The following is a 20,050-nucleotide window of genomic DNA, read 5'->3' as shown; positions in this document are numbered from 1 at the left end:
ATTGACTGGAACCTTTTCAGCACCTTAGACTCGATGTGTAGCATGCCACTTAGTAAAACTGCAGTTACAGGAGGAGCTGGGAGCTCAGTGCGTTTCCCGGGTTGTACTGACTTTTCAAGAGCAAAAACATGTTTGAAGCAATACAGGGGAATGTTGTAAACAGATGTACATGTCATAACTGTCTTTTTTTTTTTTTGCTCCATGTGTAGAATAGTGTATTATAGACTAAAAGCAGTGTTATTCAAAATATAATTTAAGAAAACCAAGCCATGCATGGTTTTAAAAGAAAGTGACACTTCTGCTTAATCCAGGAGGTGGTTTCACTTTGGTTCTAAGAGCTGTAGGATTTTCACTTCAGACTGTAACATGAACACCCAGCGATCGGCTTTACCAGTTACTCCAGTAAAATCCAGATGGAAGCCTTTGATTTAATTGCACTTATATTTTTATCATTAGCCCATCACACACTGCTGCCTGTGCCATAACATCACTGTGGAACTTGGACTAAAGTGCTTTACTACCAAGGCTTCAATTGCATCTATACCCACAGCAAAAACTATGTAACAACTACAATAAAAAGGCAAAATGCAATTTTTTTTTTGTCATCAACTTCTTTCTGCCACCTTTTCTTCTATGAATACAGAAATAAGTCACGTTTAGACCAGACAAAGCATGTGAAAGAAAAACTTAAGCCTGTTTATTTTTAGTCCACACAACCCATTTTTCAAGTCACTTTTATGTTCAAGAGCATACAGATGTCAGTGACACGTTTACCATTACAGCTGGTGTTTACATACGGCCCACTCATCTGGACTTAAAATTCATGTCTGTTCACAGGTGGTATGGAGCTAAATGCGATTATTGTTTGCTTGCAATAAAATGCAGAGACATCACGATGATGAGGATAGGTAGGAAAAACAAGCATTCAAAAAAGAAGAAGAAAAAAAAAAGAAGCCGAAACTGTCTCAGCAAATCCAGTGCAACCCAAGACACGTTCTGCTTTATACTAGCTGAAAACAGAAAAAAGGGTAAATAAGAATTATAGAATTTGTATTTCCTGATCATAGTTCAAATTTATCAATATACACTGTCCCTGAACAATTACTTTTGCACAGTACCTTAGATTTGTGAAGATAAATTACAAAATGGAGTCTTCCCTTTCCACAGGACATAATTTTCTTTGTAAAACCCCTGAAAAACTGACAGGCTTACCTAGTTTAACATTTTGTATTGCTACATTTTAAACAAAGATTGACAAATGAATTTTTAGCTTTGCATATATTCATAGGTTTGTGGTTTGGTGTGCATCTGCGCCAATAATCATCTCTGAAATAGCACCAAAAGACAAACACTTGACCATTCAGAGGTCAGGCATTTGTTAAATGTATGGTTTAGAAACAGCACGTTGCAAATGTGCAGAAAAGTCTAATCATTAACCCCAACATAATTATTCTTTTAAATGGCAAAGTAAACAATACTCTGCATATATATGTATATGAGACACATAAAGCTGACCCTGATGAGCAGTACGAGTCTGGCCTGACAGTTTCAACTGCTCACTTGTCTTCTGTCTCAGGGTCACTGCTGGATTTTATCATGTGCAATGGATACAAGTAAACTCAAAGCTGTCGTTTGGTACAATAATGCACTTTTAGATCTGAGTTGAGTGTAAATTTATAAAAAGGGTGCGTCGTTAACGCGTTAAGAAAAGAATCTGGTTGCCGTCCTCTCATGTATCCCATCATTTGGAGAAACAACAATCTTAAAATCTGAGGTGTCTAAAAAGTTTATACAAAAATGTATATCCAAATTATAGTTTATCCTGTGAGGGAAATATGTAAATGTTTATATTTTCAAAAGATACTTGTGTTTACCCATAGTTACACATGAAGTTAATTAAACATATAGCACCAGCTTGTAGATCATGCCAAGCCTTGGGTTTGGTCTAAAGCGCAAATCTGTGCCGCACTAAAAGAAGTGTAACGCAGACAGCAGTGAGACAAATCGACAAATCTTCAAAGAACTTAAAGTGCCACTCCAGTCCCACGCCCGCTGCCCAGGCTTCAGCTATCTAACCACAGTACACGCTTCTTATCTAAGACAACTGATGGGGAGCTTCAAGCATTTCCATTAGGAAAGTGTCAATAGGTGTGTCACCGATCAGCTTGAAGAAGAAAAGATGCTCCAAGCACTTCAAGCCAATAGATCGCAGTGCTGGCAGTCGAAGGAGGAGCTTAGCAAACCTGCAGGGAACAGAGAGGACATCATCTCACTTAACAAGATCAAAATGTACGAGACAGGACTACAACAAAGACTGTTACAGCAGAGGACCATTACCTTCCTTGCTGCTCTGGATATTTCTGTTTGCAGTAAGCTTCCAATGATGCATAGACCTTTTCTCTGAGGAGCTCCACCTCACCGGTGTTGGAGAGCCCTTTAGCATCTACATGAAAATTGCAGAAAATTAAAAAAGCCCAAAACATTTTTTGAAGAAATAGTTAAATGTTTCTAATTTCTTCCATGTTAAGTACCTGGGTTAAACAGGACAATGGCTCGAAGGCAGCCCAGCTCTATTTTATCCATTTGCATATCTCTCATCTTATTGACCAGCTCAGTGAGAACTCTGAGAAAGAATGCAAGGTTTCAAAGCATTAAACAAAAACACTGAGCCTACACTGTGTAAGACACTCTGAACAACAAGAGGAAATGTACCTATCAAATATGGCGCCGACCTCTGCGCTCTGCACACTTTCTCTGTATCAAAAACAAAAGTCAAATTAGACAATACGTTTTTATAACACAAATCATTGCAGTCAAGTGCAGCTTATATGTTTGTATCCTGGCAATTCTTTACTTCCATCAATGTACCTGTCAAAAATGGCTCCAACTCCTGCACTGTGTGCGTTATCGCGCTGTAGCTCAGAGGCAAGAAGAACTCCATCCTTCAACGGAATGGAACGATGGGAGAACGAGGCGATAAGAAGCTCATTCCACCCTGAGAAATTAAGTCCATTTACACACAGATATGTAAAAAGCAATAAGATTTTAATTCATCATGACATTTAAAACAAAGACTCATGTGTCTCAGAGTCCTTTCTCCCTTAAGTTGTAGGCAATAATACAAAGACAGTTTAGTGCAACTGTATACACCATCCCCGCTGCTGTGAGATTTATGTCCTCAGGGTTCTGAACCACTTTCCGTATGGGGGGGGGGAAAAAAAAAAAAAAAAAAAAAAAAAGTTGTTATTGCCACTTTCCTTTCTGGGCAAAAAACCCTTCTGGGGAATCACCAGACACATAACAACTGGAGTTAGGAACAGTCACTACTTCAAAAATATTTTCTAAAACATTTCAGCAAAATTGGGCAGAAATGTGGTCATTCACTCACAGCCTTTTAAGTTTCCTCTACACTTTGTTTTTACTAGACATTCTCGTACACTAATTCTTAGCACTGCTTAGTTTTATAGGGTATGCAATTTATTGCGATTTTGCAATTTTTTGCAAGGTATGCAATTTATAGAGTATTCAAGTACACAAATATAATTAAACGGCTCCAAACAACAATAACTTAGATAGCAATGTAACTGTATGTTAAGAATTACAATAACCAGCATAAAAGGACATATTTGGCCACTTCAGAAGAATACTGTATGGTGCCTTTGATAAACTTATAACATCAAAGCTGATCAGATCACTTGTGTGTGCTTGTTCATACCTGCACGCAGAAGGATGACCTGATCATCAAGGGGCAGTTCAGAGAAATGAGGGATTCTCTTTGCCCACTCCACCAGGGCAAACAGCTGTTTGTCTGCAGTCTGACAGATGTTGCTAACAGCATCATGTGGCTGAAACAAAACAAAAAAAGACACTAAAATTACTGGAAGCATTGATTAAGCTTTCATCTTAATAAACATAGCTATCACTCTGTTTATAGTGCTGCCATGTAAATGCATTTACGTTCCAACCACTCACCGAGTTTCCTGCAGAGCCTCCGTCTGAGTGAAGCTCAGTCTTTTGCTCCACAGCCGTCTCTGCCTCCAAGATCTTCTCCACAGGCATCTCGTCATTCACTCCAACACTGAATTCCAGCTCGCCTTCCCGCTCTCGGTTCCTCTGTCGTTCCTCTTGTACCGCTGCATCACACAAAACACACAAACAGACCATCAATGATGCTTGTAAGAGTTAAAATGCAAAGTGTTCTGACTATGTGCAATCATTTTCTGATGCACTGAGAAAGTCTGCTATACAGACAAAACTTAGTAAGAGCAATATAGATGTATATGACTTTTAATGTAGTGAATTGTTATCAATTTTAACTGAGTGGTGGGACCCAAAATTCAATTGAATTTTACTTTATCTTATTTATATAGTACTAAATCAAAACAACAGTCGCATCAAGGCTCTTTATACTGTAGGGTAAAGACCCTACAGTATTACAAAGGAAACCCAAAGAATCAGTCGACCCCCTATGAGCAAGCCCTTGGTGACACTGGGAAGGAAAAACTCCTTTTTAAAAGGAAGTAATCCTTTGGCACAACCAGCTTCATGGAGGGGCAGCCACCTGCTGCGACTGGTTGGGGGTGAGCGGAGGCACCAAAGTGCGGGTTGAGGACAAAGAAAAGGGAGCAGAGGGAGAAAGCAAAGAAGCCACACCGTGGGAGGGAGCCACAGTTTAATAATTACTGCTGCTGGTTGAAACCTCTAAATGCAACAGTGATGTATAAACACACAAAGTGAAAAGAAGAAAGGTTCAGGGCCCAAATTCCCCAGCAGCCTAAGCCTACTGCAGCATAACTAAGAGAGGGTTCTAGCCCCAGCTATAAACTTGATCAAAAAGCAAAGTTTTAAATCTAATCTTAAAAGAATAGGCATTTGTCTCCCCAGTACAAACTGGGAGCTGGTTTTACAGTAGAGGGGCCTGATAGCTGAAGCTCTGTCTCCCATTTTACTTTCAGAAACCCCAGGGTGGGGCAGTATATGATGGGAAATGATCATTCAAAACTTTGTATATGAGAAGGATTTTAAATTCAATTCTGGATTCGACAAGAAGGCAATGAAGAAAATTAATATGAGAGAAATATTTTTAGTCCCAGTTAGCACTCACACTGCTGTGTTTTGGAATTACTTGAGGCCTTTCTGGGAGTATTTAGTGTGAGATGAGGATAATGAATAACAATAGCCCAGCCTACATATAATAAATGCATGAACTAGATTTTCAGCATCAGTCTGAGACATGCTTAATTTTCTTTTAGTCACATTGCAAAAATTAAACAACGCGGTGCTACATATTTGTTTTTAGTGCATGCTGAAGAATATGACTCACAGTGTTCAAAGCTAAAGTAAAGAATCTGGTTAGACATCATGTTTTAAAGATGAAGACAAGTTCACTGGATCTAATTTACAGTGGAAATGAAACACAATTATCTACTGTTGTGTATTAATGTGTACAACCAGATGTTCAATCAAGTTCAAACTATAACTAAATTAGGGTTTTCTGCTCAGAACCTTAGGGTCAAATCAGAACTCGACTCTATATAATATCTGTGTGGATGTTCACCAGTGGAAGCTCACTCAGTAGAGAGTGGTTTATGTAGCACAAGAATGAAGCTAAGCATAAACATACAAATACAAGCCTTTGAACCCAAAAACAAAAAAAATGTTTTGGACCAACTCAAAATAATCTTTCTCTATTTAAAGCAGTCAAGCAGCCGTGCAAGTTAATTTGAAGGTTTTCACACATGCTCTTCCTCCCGCCCCATTTTTCCAGAATTTTCAAAACTGACTATGAATTGTTGTATTGGTATTATATTACTTAAAACTTAAGTAATTTTGAAGCAGTATAAGCAACACAAGCCAGGACTCTTCTTAAAATGCTGACACTGAGGGATAATCTGCCATTATCACTAGGCAATCAGACACTGAAAACTGCAGCTATACGAATCCGATCTGTGCCCTTAACAGCAACCAAAATTAGAACTCCTTGGATTACTGTTTATTAGACCACATACGTGCCACATACTACATTTGGCAGTCATCACTCTCCATCATTCCATCATTCTCAGGTCAAATTCACACACAAATGTCATGAACTTTGCATTTCTAACAATTTCTAATTCTCCATGTGACATTAAAATACAGTATCCTCAAGAATTCAATGTCATACTCATCCATCCTTCAACTTTTCCATCTTCTGTTATGTCCTTTACAAGTTTGATTGCTAGTGAAAGATGGAGAAAGATTTGAATTGGAGACAGGTTAGTTGCACCAGCCCCAACAAACCTGTCTGTCCTAATGTATGTTATCAATAGTCCACATTTACTTAAACTGTTTTATTTAGGCTTAACTCTGTATAATTAATAACTTCATGAAATTTTAATTCACAGCTAGTTTTTTTTTTTTACCGCTAACATACAACATTTTGACTTATCACTGTGGGTACAGTTACATGTAAGACAAGTCAGAACAAAACGCGTTGCTAAACCGTCTGACTGCCAAACAAGTTCTCTACGGCAATATTCTAATACTTTGCATACCTTCCCTCTTCATTCCCATGGCCAGGCACTTCTGGTAGCGGCAGTACTGGCAGCGATTGCGCTGGCGTTTGTCAACCAGGCACTCTTTGTTATCTCTGCAGGTGTAACTCAGGTCTTTTCGCACAGTTCGTTTAAAGAAACCTTTGCAACCCTCACAGCTGTACACTCCATAGTGCTTGCCTGTAACATAAGGGGGGGGGGGGAGACGAACGTTACGGCCCAATGAGAAGACTGGAAGGAAGACAACATCAACCTGCATGTATGAGTTGGGGAAACTTTTTGCTATCATTCGTAATAAGTAAGATCCACTACATGAAAGTGTTATCATGGGTTGAAATATTCGTTGGCTGATGTTTCACTTCTGTCCTTTACCTTGTGCTGATTAAGTTCACTCACCAGAAGAGCGGTCCCCACAGATGACACACAGTCGTTTCTGAGACAACATTATTCCCGGGCTGTGAGCCTGCATGGGCCTCAGGCCAAACGGAGGCTTGATGTCTTCTGAGCTGCTGACAGAGTGCATCCCTGATATAGGCGCTGACGATGAAATCTGGGTACGATTGCAACCAAATAAAACAAGGGAAACAATGTAACAATGTCATTATTTGTATGTAATGGCCAGACAGTATTTTCCACCAATTTGAATAACCGGAGGCTAGGGCTGTCAAAATTAGGCAAAGAAAAAACCCAAAAACAAAACAAAAAACACTGTTTATTCCTTCAAAAATATCTTCAAATATCTAAATTATATCCACAAGAAGGCAAATTGATACGAGACTCATTCTTACTTTTGTGAGTGCATTTAAACTGGGATAATTAGTGTGGATATTTAGCTCTGGTCACTGGGAAAAAAACACGTATACCCCAAATGGATGACAAAAACCTGATGGCTGTTTCTAGATGAAATTGATCATGTGCTACACTAAAAACCTCCAAATTTTGAGTTCACACTATAACTTTGAGTTTCTCACCATCACCTATTCATGTATATCTACTAATTAAGGTATCTTATGTTGTTCTGATTTTTCCACATAATATGGCATAAGTCATGTGAACAGCGAAATACTAAGAGTCACAGCTACTGATTTAACAACTTTTACTCTGCAATATCCAGCGGTGCATCCTACACAGCTTATGACAGACACTATTTCTTAGTTATTTTCATTTTTTCACATAAATACAGAAATATTTTCATAATCAAATGCCCTTTTGTTATTAGCACTAACTGTGACAATTTTTGCTTACAACGCCTTCTGTTAGGAGCCATTATTCAAAAATGCCTGCCTCTATAAGTGGAGTAATGTAAATAGTCAGTAAAGTGTTTGTTTTTTCCCCACTACAGTGTACCTTAAGTGGCTGTGTATATTCGGCCCAGTTTAAACAAGCATCATGGCTCTCAGGCTACAAAATTAAAAATAAGAGTTAAGTGCACTGTGACATCAGTACAATACATACACCTTCATGCATATGAATTACCTGACTGTTGCTGATGGGTCCAAATCCCAGAGAGTGTGGCACCACTGGGGAGTTAAGTGAGGGACTGATGACTGAAAACGGAGATCCTAAGATGCTGGTGGGGCTGTTGGAGGCTGAGCTGTTAGGTTGCTGTGAGGACATGGCTTGTAAGCTGCCCGCTGAAAAGAAAAACGTCCCGTTCGAAGGATATCAATCTGAAAGTGATAAAAAAATAAAAAAAAATAAAAAAAGGAATATAATAAGCTATGGAAACCTTTCTGATCGATCTTGATTAAAAGATAACAGAGACTGACTTTGACAATTATTATTTTGAGCTAAAGTTGCCAAACATGATTTGGTTGCAACTTCTCAAAAAAAAAAAAAAGAAAAAGGAAAAAACGAGGGGGGGGGGGGGGGTGTATTTTGTTAATCATTACACATTTGGTGTCTTTCAGTTCTCAAGTGTTGAGAGTTTGCCAAGATTACATCATTATTTCTCCCATTTCAGAAATAAAGTAGTGGAAGTCTTATAGCTGCGATTGCATTAAGTGGCAGAGAAACCAATTTTCCATAAGTGAGTTATATGGACAGAAATCTGTGCCATCAGAAACTAAATTTGAATAAATTAAATTTGAATTGCTCAGATTGAATCTGAATTGTAACTTGAATAAATGCTTTTGAAAACTGAATTTGAATTAGTCTAATTTGAAATTGAATTTATGGTTTGAAAATGATCATCACTAAATTGAAATTGAATTTTATATTTTGAAAATGAATTGATTTGCTTTGAAACTGCATTTTATCCTTTAAAAATTCAGCTCTCGAATAATTTCAGATTCACTTCTCACCATTCAGTTTCAGGTCTACAATTCAATTTCAGTTCCAAAATTCAGTTTTTTGGAACTTACATCCGGTTCCGGTTAAAGAGCAGATTAATAGAACTACGTTTTACTAGCGGACCGAAAGTGTTACTGACGGGAATCTACAGCGTCTTGAGCTGAATTAAGACTTCAGAAGTCATTCGTCATATCGAATGACCAGTGGATGAACTCTCAGGTTGGTAATAAATGTATTACATGTATAAGAACAAGCTTCATGTTAACAAATGATTGCCGTAAGGTAACTTTTATGCTTATTGTAGCTGCTAGCTAAAAACGCTAATTTAGCGTAGTTTGCCCTGGATTCAGCTTTGACAAACAAATATGATCGACTGTTTCTAGTAGAATTCCAAAGTTGTCATCTTGTACCCTCTCAGAGTACCCCCTCTGTATGCTTGCAGAGACCCCTACAGTAGGGAAACATGCAAAACGGTGTCCAAACCTTTGTATTTTAGCTTTATTTATGTCTTACACAGTATCCCAACTCTTTAGCTAAAGTGAATAGTTAGTCTAATTCATTAGTGCAGCATTACTGGATCACCTCTGTTTGAAGTGATATAATATGATATAAAACTATCACTGTGTTTAACTACCATAATAATTCTTAGGGTACTGAGTGCATGCTTAATTAGATTTTTTTTTTTTTTTTTTTTTTAAACATACTGCTCCATTACTATGTTTGACAAGCTCAAGACGCTGTAGATTCCCGTCAGTAACACTTTCGGTCCGCTAGTAAAACGTAGTTCTATTAATCTGCTCTTGAACCGGAACCGGATGTAAGTTTCAAAAAACTGAATTTTGGAACTGAAATTGAATTGTAGACCTGAAAACTGAATGGTGAGAAGTGAATCTGAAATTATTCGAGAGCTGAATTTTTAAAGGATAAAATGCCGTTTCAAAGCAAATCAATTAATTTTCAAAATATAAAATGCAATTTCAATTTAGTGATGATCATTTTCAAACTATAAATTCAATTTCAAATTAGACTAATTCAAATTCAATTTTCAAAAGCATTTATTCAAGTTACAATTCAGATTCAATCTGAGCAATTCAAATTCAAATTTAACTTATTCAAATTTAGTTTCTGATGGCACAGATTTCTGCCCATAGAGTTAGCTGGCCACGTACAAATCTATAACCATAAATCACTGAACATAAAAAGGTCCGTTTATTTAGCTAAGTTGAACTCAAAAATCTTCCCCCCCCAAAAAAACAAACAAACAAGCAAATCACCCCTCCTCAAAAAACTGGACAAATAAAAGGGAAATAATTCTCGTGGCAGGTAATGTTTGTACGTACAAATATTTGCTTACATTAATCAGTGTGCGTTAGCGTTTCATGTTTGCCAAAATGTTGCTAAAGGTACGCAGCAGCGCTACCGCCGAGTCACTATTAAGTACATACCAGACCTTACTAGAACAAAAAGCAAATACATTGTCCGTATTCTGTAAAAACTACAACGCCTAACTAATTACGACAAATACACAATGTCGGAGTTTGCCTTTATCGATAGCTCGTTAGCTGCAAATCTTCGGCTTCAAAGATCCATGCTATACAACAACATTAGCAAACATTAGCTTTGGTTTTCACACGTCTAAGTGATACTACCTTCTGTAGTTTTTTGTAAAACTGGGATATAGCAAACAGACCTTGTTTCGCATCTAAAAATGTTGCATAATAATCGACAGTCCGCAAATGAATCCGCTCGACCTGCATTTGCTAAGATTAGCTTGTTAGCTTAATTTACGGCTAATATAGCCAACATTAGCTCGATGCTAGATTCAGGGGTAATACCCCAAGGAAGCGACTGTTCACAACTACCTCATGGTTGTTGGAAGATTGGAATTACATACCAGACACACCTTCGAAGCATTGTTGAGAATCACTTCTAGATAAAGGCCGAGTCTCAGACACAGTTTGCTTCGGTCAGAAGCTGTTGTTGTTTACAGGCCATGATGGCTCAGTGCTACAATCGACTTGAGCCAAAATGTCCCACGGGACCACCCATAACAGCACCGTCATATGACACCCCCGCTGCAGAGGTTCAGCTTGATTTAGTATTTAATCACAGCTAATTTGGTTGGCGATTATCGCGTCACAATTGTATGCAGTATTTGAGTTTAAATAATATCTATCTTCTCAATATATACTGTTATCAAATTCAGCACACTACGCTCCAAAAATACACGACATCAAAAGGCCATCCGTGATGCGTTCAAGAAACACTGAACATTTCATACCTGCACAAATACAAGCGAGTGATTGTTTTGGGTATGATAGGGGGAGTGGTAAACAAAAATGTAAGTAAACAGTAGTAAATTCAGCCAGAAACTGTGTGTGTTTTCGCGTAGCCCAATTATGGCATGCTATTATTTAAGAATCTGAGCAAGCTGTTTTAAACAGCCACACCTACAAAAAGAGTTGGAATGTTTTCCCTTTGACAGAAGGAAGGGGTATATACAGTATTGCACAACTTGTTCTTGCACCAGTGATTTATTTGTGCAGTAATATTTTCCACTATTCAAAATATTGAACACAGTGTTCTGTTCTTCTAAAGACCATTTTTGTCCAACGTTTTTTCTCCTGGGCTGGAGAATGACTTGCACTTTTGTTCTCATGAATTAGTTGCACTGCCTCCTAAAACCTCAAAAGCTGAGGTTCAGTTTATTTTGTACCATTTGCAGGACATTTTACAAGCAAAACAAATTTGTTTTATTTCAGTTAGAACAACTAGACATTGACACCTGCATTCTAGACCTACCTGGTGAATATTCTCATATAAATTCATCTCAACAAACAAGAAAACTCATATGGCCTACAGTATGCAGGCAATCAAAATAAACTTGAAAAACTGCTTTGCTTTTTGTTAGTTGGTGAGAAGGTGGCTGTTAACAAGCCAGGTGGCATTCCTCCTGCAAACACTGTGCTGCCTGAAACTGCTTGCACCTTATAGGAGCAGCAGCTGATCAGAACAGAGCAATATGGTGAGCAGTATTATATGTGTAACATCTTTTGGCTTGTTGCTTTGCAGTTTGTCATCATGACTGAAAACAATAGACTAACCACGATGAAAAGGACCTCTGCTGCTTATTTGACTTTTTTGTCAGGTTAGTATGATACATTTGTATTTACAATTTATATAAATTTAGCTATATAACGTTTGATTAAACATAACATGATGAAAAAGAAATATTTTTTCTGTACTTCCACAGTTTTTTGCTTTTTCACACTGGGATCTTCAGACTTTCACCATATTACTCTCACTGAGAACTACACACAAGCCAAGAGTTATTGCAGAGATATGTACACTGATTTAGCAACAATTTACAACTTAGAAGATATGAATAATCTGATTTCTTTAGCTTCAAATATAACTGAAAACACTTGGATAGGACTGGAGATCGGAGCTGTGTGGATGTGGCATTGGTCTTTGCCTGGTCAATTAACAGATTTTTTTAAGTGGAAATCAGGAGAAGTAATAACGAATAATCAAGAAGAATGTGCAGCATTGGATCAATTTGGTGGGTGGTTTGTCAGTGCCTGTGGAGTTCTAAGAAAGTTTGTTTGTCAAGGTAAGTAAAATTACAATAATTTATTTCAGAGATCAATAATAACAATAATACTAATAATAATACATTTAATTACATTACAGGGACACATACTGGTGATTTCATTTTTGTTAATGAGTCCAAATCGTGGTGGGATGCTCAGAGTCATTGCAGGGGCTTGCCATCTGATCTAGTTAGCATACACTCTGAAGCAGAGAATATGGCAGTGCTCAGCGTGTCTGCATCACAAACTGTCTGGATTGGGCTGTTCAAAGATCCCTGGAAATGGTCGGATGGAAGTAACTCATCTTTTCGTTTCTGGAGAGCTTCTCAGCCCAGCTATCTTCCAAATCAGGATTGTGTTGCTGCAGTATTTCAAGATAATGGGAAGTGGAATAAGCAAAGCTGCAGTAACCAACTCAATTTTGTTTGCCATGGGGGTAAGTTTGTGTTATTTATTTATAAATTGTATGTATTTACTATGTCAGCAAAATTATATTATAACTTTTTGTTTTCTATTACACAAGACACAACAATCTATATCTGTCCACTCATTACTCACTTTTACATCAGGGAAATCATTTTCAACACTGCCATTCACAATAGACAGTGACCTGTAATTGAGACAAATGTACTTCAAATTAATTTGATTGCAGCTGCTGCTACCAAACAGTCAAGCACCATTACCACAACAGAAGGAACAGCTGCAGGTGGAGTGAGAACACCAAATACCACAGAGTTTATGTCACCTACATCAAGTACTCATCTCCAAAGTACAACTACAGAAATGTCATCTTTGACACAGCCACCTCCTGCAACTACTGTGAATTTAACTACAGGTGGTGACTCTATATTAAAAACCCCGGGAGGAATTTCAGCCCAGATCTCAACAATACAGAAAGAGACTTCAGCCCAGAACACTACAGCATACATAGAGACTTCAACCCCAAACACTACAGCATACATAGGGACTTCACTCCAGAACACTACAGCATACATAGAGACTTCAACCCCAAACACTACAACATACATAGAGACTTCAACCCCAAACACTACAGCATACATAGGGACTTCAACCCCAAACACTACAACATACATAGGGACTTCAACCCCAAACACTACAACATACATAGAGACTTCAACCCCAAACACTACAACATACATAGAGACTTCAACCCCAAACACTACAGCATACATAGGGACTTCAACCCCAAACACTACAACATACATAGAGACTTCAACCCCAAACACTACAGCATACATAGGGACTTCAACCCCAAACACTACAGCATACATAGGGACTTCAACCCCAAACACTACAGCATACATAGGGACTTCAACCCCAAACACTACAGCATACATAGAGACTTCAACCCCAAACACTACAGCATACATAGAGACTTCAACCCCAAACACTACAGCATACATAGAGACTTCAACCCCAAACACTACAGCATACATCAGGACTTCAACCCCAAACACTACAGCATACATAGGGACTTCAGCCCAGAACACTACAGCATACATAGAGACTTCAACCCCAAACACTACAGCATACATAGGGACTTCAACCCCAAACACTACAACATACATAGAGACTTCAACCCCAAACACTACAGCATACATAGGGACTTCAGCCCAGAACACTACAGCATACATAGAGACTTCAACCCCAAACACTACAGCATACATAGGGACTTCAACCCCAAACACTACAGCATACATAGGGACTTCAACCCCAAACACTACAGCATACATAGAGACTTCAACCCCAAACACTACAGCATACATAGAGACTTCAACCCCAAACACTACAGCATACATAGAGACTTCAACCCCAAACACTACAGCATACATAGGGACTTCAGCCCAGAACACTACAGCATACATAGAGACTTCAACCCCAAACACTACAGCATACATAGGGACTTCAGCCCAGAACACTACAGCATACATAGGGACTTCAACCCCAAACACTACAGCATACATAGAGACTTCAACCCCAAACACTACAGCATACATAGAGACTTCAACCCCAAACACTACAGCATACATCAGGACTTCAACCCCAAACACTACAGCATACATAGGGACTTCAGCCCAGAACACTACAGCATACATAGAGACTTCAACCCCAAACACTACAGCATACATAGGGACTTCAACCCCAAACACTACAGCATACATAGAGACTTCAACCCCAAACACTACAGCATACATAGAGACTTCAACCCCGAACACTACAGCATACATAGGGACTTCAACCCCAAACACTACAGCATACATAGAGACTTCAACCCCAAACACTACAGCATACATAGAGACTTCAACCCCAAACACTACAGCATACATAGGGACTTCAGCCCCAAACACTACAGCATACATAGAGACTTCAACCCCAAACACTACAGCATACATAGGGACTTCAACCCCAAACACTACAGCATACATAGGGACTTCAACCCCAAACACTACAACATACATAGGGACTTCAGCCCAGAACACTACAGCATACATAGGGACTTCAACCCCAAACACTACAGCATACATAGGGACTTCAACCCCAAACACTACAACATACATAGGGACTTCAGCCCAGAACACTACAGCATACATAGAGACTTCAACCCCAAACACTACTGCACACATAGGGACTTCACTCCAGAACACTACAGCATACATAGAGACTTCAGCCCAGAACACTACAGCATACATAGGGACTTCAACCCCAAACATTACAGCACACATAGGGACTTCACTCCAGAACACTACAGCATACATAGGGATTTCAACCCCAAACACTACAGCATACATAGAGACTTCAACCCCAAACACTACAGCATACATAGGGACTTCAACCCCAAACACTACAGCATACATAGGGACTTCAACCCCAAACACTACAGCATACATAGGGACTTCAACCCCAAACACTACAGCATACATAGGGACTTCAACCCCAAACACTACAGCATACATAGAGACTTCAACCCCAAACACTACAGCATACATAGAGACTTCAACCCCAAACACTACAGCATACATAGAGACTTCAACCCCAAACACTACAGCATACATAGAGACTTCAACCCCAAACACTACAGCATACATAGGGACTTCAACCCCAAACACTACAGCATACATAGAGACTTCAACCCCAAACACTACAGCATACATAGAGACTTCAACTCCAAACACTACAGCATACATAGGGACTTCAACCCCAAACACTACAGCATACATAGAGACTTCAACCCCAAACACTACAGCATACATAGAGACTTCAACTCCAAACACTACAGCATACATAGGGACTTCAACCCCAAACACTACAGCATACATAGAGACTTCAACCCCAAACACTACAGCATACATAGAGACTTCAACCCCAAACACTACAGCATACATAGAGACTTCAACTCCAAACACTACAGCATACATAGGGACTTCAACCCCAAACACTACAGCATACATAGGGACTTCAACCCCAAACACTACAGCATACATAGGGACTTCAACCCCAAACACTACAGCATACATAGGGACTTCAACCCCAAACACTACAGCATACATAGAGACTTCAACCCCAAACACTACAGCATACATAGGGACTTTAGCCCAGAACACCACACATTCCTCAATCGTAACGGCCAGTGTAATCAGTCAAAATTTGCACCCAGGTATGTTTAAAATTTCACATCTTTGATTTTGTTTTGCATTGCATATTATGCAATTAAGTAATTCTCTTCACGTTTTCTTCCAGAAGGAAACATGATATTAATTCAAGAAAACATGACATGGATTGAAGCTCTGAGTTACTGCAGGAAACATTATTTTGATCTTGTTGACATTAAGACCAAAAACATACAGGACCAGGTTGCTCAAAAGGCAAAGAATGCTACATCATCCTATGTGTGGCTGGGTCTACGCTACACTGTTCAATTTAATTTTTGGTTCTGGATTAGGTCAACGTCTAGCTGTTACCAGAACTGGTTACCAGGAGAAGGACCTCAAAGGGATTATGGCAGTGCTGTTAGTGGTGCCATGGAGGCCACTGGGGGGCAGCAGTGGGTAGGTTTGCCCGAGACAGAAAAACTGAATTTTATCTGCCACACATGTGCTGGATGAATGAGGGCCAGTGCCTCTTAATGTAATGCAAATGTTAACATTTTCATTGTGCTGTATGAAAAAATTAACACATTTTCCTATACTGACATGTGCACCCCTTGGTTTAAAATTCATGCTGTGTTCAGTTACACCATCAATCCAGTGAACCTTGGGGGCCGTGATCCTGATTGTTTCAATGCTAAGTTATGACATCATATCTCTGTTGAAATACAGCTGCCTCCTCTGTTGTTAATATTGAATTTAAATAGATATGAAAATGTTTTTTAATCTTTGCATTTAATGAATATGACATTTTCTACATGTGTCATTTACAAGAGCAGGCATCGTTTAATCCCTCACCCAGCCGGCCGAACAAGAGGAAAAGAAAGTAAATGGTAAATGGCCTGTATTTGTATAGCGCTTTACTAGTCCCTAAGGACCTCAAAGCGCTTTACACATCTAGTCATCCACCCATTCACACACTCGTGATGGCAAGCTACAATGTAGCCACAGCCACCCTGGGGCGCACTGACAGAGGCGAGGCTGCCGGACAATACAGACGTTCACCCTCCTTCCTTTACCCTTGAGGTACACAGAGAATTGATAAACCATGGAAGCAGGACATGATGAAGCCTTATTCAATATGATAAACTGTATATAAATTTTATCTATAGCAGAATTGCATATGTCAAAGAAGTTGATACAAAATAGTATGTTTTGTATGTTTATCTGTTTTTATATACATAACAAAATGTCTTATTTTTTTAAGTAAATAAATAATCCCTCCAAATACCTGTGTTATTCTTTATCAATTTATAAATGATTATATCTCCTTATATAGCTTCTTGATATCACAAATGAAACCATACAACACAGGAAATATCATGTGCTTGATACTATAATTTATTATATCTACTGTCAATTAAAAAACATTAAAAATCAAATAGTGATATTAGGCATGCACCACGATGAGCAGCTAAACTACTAAATTATAGAAAACATGCATTCATTTGCAAATATTACATTTTCTAATACCTTTCTAGAATGTTAGCACTGGTTTATGTTTTATTAGTATCTAAGAACATTTGCAGTGTGGATTTCAATAACTCCATAAAGTCAGTAAATAGCAGCTTGAAATTCACTGCTATATCTTTTTTAACTGCTTTTGCATCCAAGATGAAAATCATGTCACTTCTCAATTCTACGGATCATTACACAAGTGTGTCACAGGTTTTCCCTGATCAGCCATTGGTCAGTGAGTCTCCCATCAGTTCAATGTTAATGTTCCAATAGGGCGCAGTCAGTCAATCAGTCTGTGGACTACTCCCTCCCCTCCTTTTCTCACCCTCATCTCCTCTTGTGTGCTGTCCAGCTGGCTCTGACCCCTGACCTTTCACCCTCACTCCTGACCTTTGGCAACATTCCCACGCCACACCCTTTTGTGCAAATCTCTCCATCCTAAACCACTGGTCACTCCCTCTGAATTTTAAGAGATTATGGTGAAACATGATGCATTTCCACTGCGATCAGTGCAATGCAACCTAATTTGGCCTAATCCCAATTCAAGTGTGAGATGTGAAACTTACAAAGCAATCTGAGTGTGTGGAAAGTAACACAACAAAAAATATATCTAGTGATTTAGTCTAAAAACTATACATATAATGTTCAATAAATCTAAAATAGCAACTAAACATTGCAATTAGTCAATGCAATCTCTGCAAAGTAGTGCAAGGTTTATCCAAAATTCATCCATAGATGTGGTCAGCAAACACACTTCAATTTGGGCAATATTTTTGATATTCAAATTTAAGAAAATTTCAGGTCTTCGTGTCTTACTACCTGCCTTTGACTGCCCTATCTTTCCTCTCTCTCCATACCTTATGTTAGTGTGGAGCCCTATGCAGATCCCACCCTTCTGTCACTTTCACAGTTAATTGTAGAAAAGGAGATTTTCTTCATTGAAGCCCAGTCTCTTAGGTAACCTCACTCCTGCATGAAATGAGATGGACATCGGTGAAGAGACAGAGAGGGGGACAAGGGACAGGCAAAATGAACGAGAAGTAGTGGAAGATGGATGCAGAGGAAAGCGGACTTAGAAATATTTATTAAAAACACCCTCAAAAAGTAAGAAAAAATAGCTTAATGTTCCATGTGCATATGGATACATGATTAATAACAACTTTGCTGGGACTATAATTACTATATTGTTGATGGTGCATTATGTAAGTATTGGAATAATTAATTTTTTCACTTTAACTCATTAATAAGCTGGTTCACAGATTTTTAAAAAAAAATGAATATTTAAACATTTTTGAAGCATTTGAGAGTTCAATACCACATTTCTACCCATGGCTTATATTTTAATTATCAGTCTGCTGACAGGCTACAAATTTTTGAAAGAACTCTGCACATTTTATCATAGCTATTTTTCTATGTGTTTCAATTAATCTTCCAGGGTATTTTATCAAACCATCCACTGCAGGACTGAATCCCAAGCCTAAAGGTTGCTGTGACTGTTCAACCAAAACTTGACAGGGAGTCTGGTGTTGATTGTCCAAACGCAATTCTTGTATTTAATATCCATATCCAGGAGTTGTGGCTGGACATCATGCTCCCAACTCTCATTCTCTACCTCCTGCAATAGCGCAGAAGTCAACAGAGGAATTAACTGACTGTCCAAAGACTTGACTTCATGGTAACTGTTCTCCTGCTCTGTTCTGGATGACTCTCCATCTCACGAAGTTAACCAGTCATGGCATGTATAGTTAGAGCAAGTGAAAACAAATAATGAACTCTAAAGGCCAAAAAATGCCCAAAAGATTTACTTTTTCAAGTGGACCATTAAGGCATTTGCTATAATGGTTCAAGTGATAGTCATGTTATATTTGAACTTTATTGGCATTTTTATTTAGAGTTATAACAACCACAAGAACTTGGTTCTCAAATTAAAGTCACTTTTGGTAATTTCAGTTAAGTCTTCAGAGGCAGGACTGTGGCATATCATGTAATTATTGTGGGGTTTACTTTTTCTTTTCTTTTACAAATCTGTATAGAAGTCTGTGTTAATAATTTGTTTTTAGGAGAACATTATACTAACCTGACAAATTTAATCGGAATTAAGGTATTCAATATTTACATGGATGTTTGTGTTTATATTTCCACAAGAGTCGTTTGTGCGAGTGAATATAATGCTGCATTAATGTTAAGTTGAACTTTTAATTTAATTCCATTGTTCGTATGTTTTAAGCTTAAATTGATCTAATAACTATAATAATGATGTTTAACATAAAATGTCACAATGTGCTTTGCTGACTTAGAAAATATATAATGAATGAAATATTTTCTTTTATCAAGCTGTTTGTGTAGAAAAATAAAATTTTAGATATCATCTCAGTCTTTGTCATTATTACCAGAGCCACTCAATTTGCAAAAGACTGGCTGTTTAAAGGGGAACGATCAATACACAAATATGGATCATGTACAGTGTTAAATGGGACACTTTAGTTATTATTAATAGGAGATTAAAAAT

At 38.3% G+C, this 20,050-nt stretch overlaps 1 protein-coding gene and 1 long non-coding RNA gene across 6 annotated transcripts; one reads left to right on the top strand and one right to left on the bottom strand.

Moving 5' to 3' along the window:
• Window positions 1-675: 675 nt before the first annotated feature.
• On the bottom strand, window positions 676-11,068 carry LOC113032455 (retinoic acid receptor RXR-beta-A-like). 5 transcript variants are annotated; one of them, XM_026185384.2, is made up of 12 exons: window positions 10,729-11,068; window positions 8,010-8,203; window positions 6,930-7,083; window positions 6,534-6,713; window positions 6,164-6,217; window positions 3,973-4,133; window positions 3,716-3,845; window positions 2,869-2,995; window positions 2,713-2,754; window positions 2,532-2,623; window positions 2,338-2,443; window positions 676-2,243 (listed from the first exon to the last, which is right to left on the bottom strand). In XM_026185384.2, the coding sequence occupies exons 2-12, from the start codon at window positions 8,148-8,150 to the stop codon at window positions 2,096-2,098; spliced, it is 1,335 nt and encodes a 444-aa protein (XP_026041169.1). In that variant the 5' UTR covers window positions 8,151-8,203; window positions 10,729-11,068; the 3' UTR covers window positions 676-2,095. The 5 variants fall into 5 exon arrangements, with proteins under 5 accessions (XP_026041169.1, XP_026041168.1, XP_026041170.1 ...); XM_026185383.2 differs by having other exon boundaries at window positions 10,720-10,898; XM_026185385.2 differs by lacking the exon at window positions 10,729-11,068 and adding an exon at window positions 10,516-10,657.
• Window positions 11,069-18,522: 7,454 nt separating this feature from the next.
• Window positions 18,523-19,909, top strand: LOC145432021 (uncharacterized). The gene is made up of 2 exons (XR_013912364.1): window positions 18,523-18,743; window positions 18,977-19,909. It is a non-coding gene; the product is annotated as an uncharacterized LOC145432021 (long non-coding RNA).
• The last annotated feature ends 141 nt before the right edge of the window (window positions 19,910-20,050 follow it).

Source organism: Astatotilapia calliptera, chromosome 11 (assembly GCF_964374335.1).
Source record: "Astatotilapia calliptera chromosome 11, fAstCal68.1, whole genome shotgun sequence".
NCBI classification, from domain to species: domain Eukaryota; kingdom Metazoa; phylum Chordata; class Actinopteri; order Cichliformes; family Cichlidae; genus Astatotilapia; species Astatotilapia calliptera.
The sequence above is the reverse complement of the archived record's forward strand: the minus strand, read 5'-3'. Positions and strand labels throughout refer to the sequence as shown.